Raw genomic sequence first — 6,000 nt, forward strand, 5'->3', positions numbered from 1 at the left:
AGGTCGTTTTTCCTTATCCCGTGCGTATTCGATCGTTATACATTAAACGAAATGTCTCGTCACGCTTCGCGAGGATGCCCACGGCTGGTTTACGCAATCGAGATAAAGTCCCTATCTTCCGATGACCAGTTTAAATGAAATTAACGAGCAACGAGGAGCGCGTAACGGGATGGCATTCTTCTAATTACGATACTCGCTACAAATCGAGAAACTCGATCGAGGTCGTTAATTAGAACGGTCTAGGATGGATGCCCTGACAAATGTATCCGCGAATCTTTGAGTAAGGGGGATCTGGCACAATTGTAACATTGGTTACAAGTACGTCAGACATCTATGTAAAACGCTGACAACACCGTTTATCCGTGTCCGAAGTTGACCCACACAATCCTCGAAGAGATCGAAGAGATGACCAATTAATTCCCGATTTGCCCCCCGGGAAAGGGATAATCTTTCCATTTCTGAGGCGTCTTCGTAACGTAATAATTTTCTCATCGTTTTCTATTAACATCTGCGCGGGTAGAATCGCGTCGATCACTCCGTGCGCGATGTAAGCATTAAAAATTGGTTTTCAATTGTATAGGAGAATATCGAGGTTAGAACGCGCGTTTGGAAATGGTAACAGTAAAATATAACGTACGAAGACCGGGGTCCAATTGTAATATCGGTTATAAGTAAGTCAAATATTTATGTGAAAAACTGGCACGCGTCGTTCATCCGTGGGCACACGCGTGTACGTGTACATGGACACAGTGCCAGGGCAGCAAACGGTGGGAAACGTAACATGCGTACCCATAAGTTAAGGTGAAGTGAAACACGTCGATTAACTTGATCAACGTCGATAAAGAAGATTTTTCTAAATGCCTACGTTGCCGACGTTCGTTTTTATATCGACAGCTATACCGAATTATATTGGGTATTGTACCAAATGGCATACTCCGCCTGTCGTTTTCGTACAATAATTATAAAGAAATAGAAGCAAAACTCTAGAAATCCCCTGGATTCATGCTTTCTGGGGCCCTAATTGACTGCAGAGGGACCCCCTGCGCCATCTGTGATTTTCAGGTGAATTAAATTTTCACTCCAAGACCTCGTATTTCCATCGTTTTGGCATAGAAGCGCATACAACACTTTTTTTACCTTTATCTCGTTCAAATGCGAGTTTATCGATTACCAGAGTGTTCTAAATTGTCGTAAAATTGTCCTGACCCTTTCGAGTCTCATATCAGAGCCTACGATAATTGTATATCGATCGAAACATGAGAGCTCGACGCTATTTTGGTTCTGGTGTAGGCTGAGTAAAAAAAAATTTTTTGAAAAATCCAAATTTTCAATGTGTCAGGACAATTCTTAGATGATCAGAAGTGATATGTCAAAGTTTCGGACAGTTTGGTCTAATACCCTTAAAAAAAAGTGTTGTATTCGAATCGACTGATTTGAAGGGTGTTTCACTTCACCTTAAGAGATTTATACTTTGGCTGGATAAGTAACGAATATTTGGAATGGATAAGTTACGACTATAGTTTCCTTTTCTGAGAATTTCTTCATATTGATTCGTTTGCGAGGTAGTGGAATAAAAGACCGTTCACTGTTTTGTATAAAACAAAATTCGTATCGTTTACATTATCTTGGTTCTTGTTATAAATTTTGTGTTCCTTATCCGTCACAACCATACCCGCAACGGGTACAGGTGTAACACGGGTCAACTCTAACTTAAATAATATCTTTTATATGCTCGTAACGAAAGTAACTACAGATAAGTCACTAAATTTGATTGCCAAAATGACAAATACAGCACGGTGTTTTCTTTGCTAGGATATTTCTAGGCAAAGTGTTAAAAATTTCTCTTCTCAAAATTGTTACAATTGTCCCCGATTTCTCTTATACGTCGCACAGTTTACAAAGCCATTTTCTAGCGGATTCTGGACGAGTATCTTCTACCGTGCACCCTCGAAATTTAGTCGTAGATCTTCGCGAGCTAAATAGTGTTTATACAATTTGAAGGATGGAACACGAAGAGGAAACGACAACAACGAAGGGGTCACGATGACTACCTTCACGAGACATTCATATTAGTACAAGTTTCAGATCCCGCATCATGCCATGTCAACCAAACTTTTACAATCGATCGGAGGTCGAGATCCACATTCTTCGCCAAGATCACGGTACTCGATGGAAACGCCCCTAAGTCGGGTCTTCGGGATGGGATCACGCGAGTCACGTTTCAAAAGCGTATACGCGTACGTAGTTCCAACACGAGTACAAGACCCTTTGCCGTAAATTGTACTTTGTTCATGGCAAATTACAGGAGAGATTAATTAACCGTTTCAGTCCCAGAGGGTATTGAAAAAACCCTGTCAAAGAATCCCGAACAGCGCAATCGCGCTTTCTCCAAATGAGTACGAGAAGACCCAAGCAGCGCGATAGCGCTTCTTTTATTTTATGTCGATAAATCCCAAGCGGCGTGATAGCGCTTCGTTTATTTTATGTCGATGAATCCTAATCGACGCGACAGCGTTTCTTGAATTGTAAGATGTATTATTTACATTAAAAGAAGGAGATGTACTTGGGTCAGTAAATCCGAGCGCGCGACTTCGACAATCGGTGACGCACCGTCAGTTGTCCACAACGCTCGAAATGTGTTGGGTTTCCTCGACATAAAGTCTGAACAGCGCGATCGCGCTGCTTGGGACTCAAACGGCTAATATTCCCTTCCATCGCGGGAGCACACGATCCGAAGTGCACATCTTAAGTGCGTCAAGGGGGACAACGAGTGATTTCTAAGGTTAAGTACCATCGATCGCGATCGTGGCTTGCCGTTGGACAACGTATCGGAAGGGACTCGTTACCCTCGGGGACCGACCTAGAGGACTTCCGTTCGTGCATAGAAGCCAAAAGCCTTGGCAACGGCTACGTTTCGGGTACCGTAGGCGGCTATCGGCTCCTCTTAAATTGCAACAATCGGCGCGACAACGAGTCACCACTTGGCGGACGATCGCGAGTTCCCCGAGAAAGGTCCTCGAACGAGTCATCTCCCTCCTTGACGTTTCCACCAGCCCCCGGTTCCGAGATTTTCCAAATAATTGCCTTTCCGAGCACCGCGATCCCGCGGAATCGAGAGGCCTCTTACTTCGACCGAACGATCTCGGAGAATTGCTTCGAACTTTTGGCATTAGCGACTCTCTCGATAGCCGCGCCATAATGGTTACTCCCAGAGGCAACGGTATCGAGGCTTTCGAGGAGCGATCCAAACACCGATCGACCTCCCGGAAGAGGTCGCGAGCCGGGAGCGGGGAGTACCTGCCAACGGAGTCCGGGACGAAGACGTTCCACCAGGAGGGTCTCTTCTGCCTGGCCGCGGAGTAGAGGCCCTCGGTGCTGCCGGCGAGGGGGCCGGGGGGCACGGCGGCGACGCCCGCGACGCCCTTCCTCCGCTTGCGGTCGAGCTTGGGGGGCTTCGCCAGGGGATGCCACGACTTCCGGCGGCCCTTCTTGGTGGCCTCGAGGACGGCGCTCTCGCCGTTCTCCTCGAGGAGGTCGTCGGACACGTAGAAGACCGAGCCCCGGCGCCTTTCCTTCTCGGGGGCGTCCTTGGCGTTCTCCTTCTCGTCCTGGGCGCGGCGGGCGCGCTGGAAGAGGCTGTCGCGGCGGGCCTTGAGGTCCTCGAGGACGCTGTGCCTCCGGCCGGGCCGCGCCTCGAGGGGCGGCGAGGCGTCCCCGAGGATCGAGGGGATGGAGCTGGCCGAGGCGTACTTGAGGGGCGCGGCGGCCGGCTCGCCGCCGGGCGACGTCGTCTCGGCGATGTACATGCCGCCGGCGTCCATGCTACGCTGCCGGAGCGGGTCTCGACGGCCGACCGGGCGCTGCTCAGGCCCGCATCGCGGCCGCCGGCCGGACGCCGAGGGAGCGACGACCTCGCGCACTTCACTCCGACTCGCCGCTCCGAGGCGCGGACTAGGGCCGACGCCACGCTTTCGCTCGGCTTACTTTCCTCCTCCGCCGCCGCCGCCGTCACCTGCCTGCTCACCGAGACTCCCTTTGCGACCTTCACTCGGACACTTGTCGCGCGCGCGCGACCTCGCGGGAAGGATTCACCGGCGCGAGCCAAGTTCGACGGTCTCCGCGGGAGTGGGGGACTCGCTACGACGTCGCGCGCGGCCACGAAAGGCAGCACTAACCGCTCGCGGGCCTTGCCGCGTTATTTATACGGGGCGACCGTCGACCGCCGGTCGCCCCCACCTCCCCCCGGCGGCTCGGTCCCTCCCGCCCTCCGCCTCTGCGGCCAAGGATCCTCCGAGGACCCGCGACTCCGAGAGAGTTTGCCGCGCGGGACGAATCCCTTACCCCGAATCCTAGATTTTAACCCTTTAATCGGGATGGCGAGGGGAGTCGTCGCGGAACTGTGGCGGTTGCTCGTCTAACGCGAGCGGAGGGTGGTTCGAGAAGCGAGTTCCCTGGGTAAAAGGTTAAGGTGATGTGAAACCCCCTTCAAATCAGTCTATTCGAATACAACACTTTTTTTTAAGGGTATTAGACCAAACTGTCCGAAACTTTGACACGTCACTCCTGATCATCTAAGAATTGTCCCGACACATTCAAAATTTGGATTTTTGGAAAAAATTTGTTAACTCAGCCCAGACAAGAACCAAAATGGCGTCGAGAATCTTAAAATAAATTATACACAGGGATGTTCCCATCGCGCTAACGCGCAATTAGTTTTTAAATTCTCGAGAATTTAAGTTCGAGGTATATAACCGAGAATGTTACGGTAATTAAAAAATTTCAAGAGAATTTAAGAGAACTTTGATAATTTGTATTTAAATTAATTTATGCAAACCATTTAATACTTTTAATGAGTAATATTTATAAAATTAAGGTACATCTTGTAAATAGTGTCACTTTAATTCGCAGTTCTTTTTTTGCTCCTGATAATTTTTTGTTTCCGGTATTTNATAATTTGATCCGTCATTAGTGATTTATAAGTGCGAAACATAAATTAATATTAACAATAAATGTCGATTCCTTCATTTTCATTAATACATTACTGACATTATACTCATTGTCTTTATAATTTGATCCGTCATTAGTGATTTATAAGTGCGAAAATTAAATTAATATTAACAAATGTCGTTTCCTTCATTTCCATTAGTACATTACTGGTAAGTAATGCTCATTGCCTTTATAATGTGATCCGTTAAAATAGAAAATTGTTATTAATGTAAATTTATTTAACGATATTGCTGTTGTTAACGAAGAACGTAACTGACAGAATCGGTCCCAGCACAGCACTAAACACGATACTAGTAATGGAATTGATTCTTTCATATTAACTGTTCACTAGTGGCAGCGACATCACTGAAAAATGAATGTAAAACGTAATATAATTTTAATTAGTGCATTACGGGCAACGTTATACTCATCATCTTTATAGTTTGATCCATTAAAGCAGAAAGTTGTTATTAATGTAAATTAACTTGTTAATGATATTGCTGTTATTAAGGAAGAATCTGTCAAAGAATCGATCCCAATATTGCACTAAACACGGTACTAGTAGTGGACTCGATTCTTCCATATTGACTATTCCCTAATAACTGCACATCACAGAAAAATTAATTTCAAACCTGATACAAATTTTCTATTTCATTATGGATGAAACCATAAAGACAATAGGCACTAATTAAATTGCCAATAGGGTACTAATTAAAATAAAAGAATAGATTAATGTTTATTAATATTATTTTTAAGACCCGCACCAATAAATCTTGTATTCCTTATCTACCGGTAGCAGGTATGAAGAGATCGATACCAATACCATCGCTGCATAAATAGTATCATTGCTAGTAATAGTTGATAATATGTAAAGTAAAAATATTAATACTATATCAGCATTGATTGATACTAATATGCTATCAATACTTGTACTTTTCCCAAGTATTAACATCAATTGTCAAATTAGTGTCATTCCTGACCATGACAATTGATATCACAATTTTCACGATCAGG

At 45.7% G+C, this 6,000-nt stretch overlaps 1 protein-coding gene across 2 annotated transcripts in view; it reads right to left on the minus strand.

The window, feature by feature from the left end:
• Positions 1–3,906, minus strand: part of LOC105703375 (oxidation resistance protein 1) — a 121,901-nt gene extending 117,995 nt beyond the window's left edge. For both annotated transcript variants that reach the window (XM_023432742.1, XM_023432741.1), the window contains exon 1: positions 3,298–3,906. In XM_023432742.1, the coding sequence (XP_023288510.1) occupies positions 3,298–3,821 (524 nt within the window). In that variant the 5' untranslated portion in view covers positions 3,822–3,906. The remainder of the gene's footprint in view (positions 1–3,297) is intronic.
• Between the last annotated feature and the right edge of the window lie 2,094 nt (positions 3,907–6,000).

This window comes from Orussus abietinus, unplaced genomic scaffold (genome assembly GCF_000612105.2).
Source record: "Orussus abietinus isolate OABI.00-Male unplaced genomic scaffold, Oabi_2.0 scaffold149, whole genome shotgun sequence".
Lineage (NCBI taxonomy): Eukaryota > Metazoa > Arthropoda > Insecta > Hymenoptera > Orussidae > Orussus > Orussus abietinus.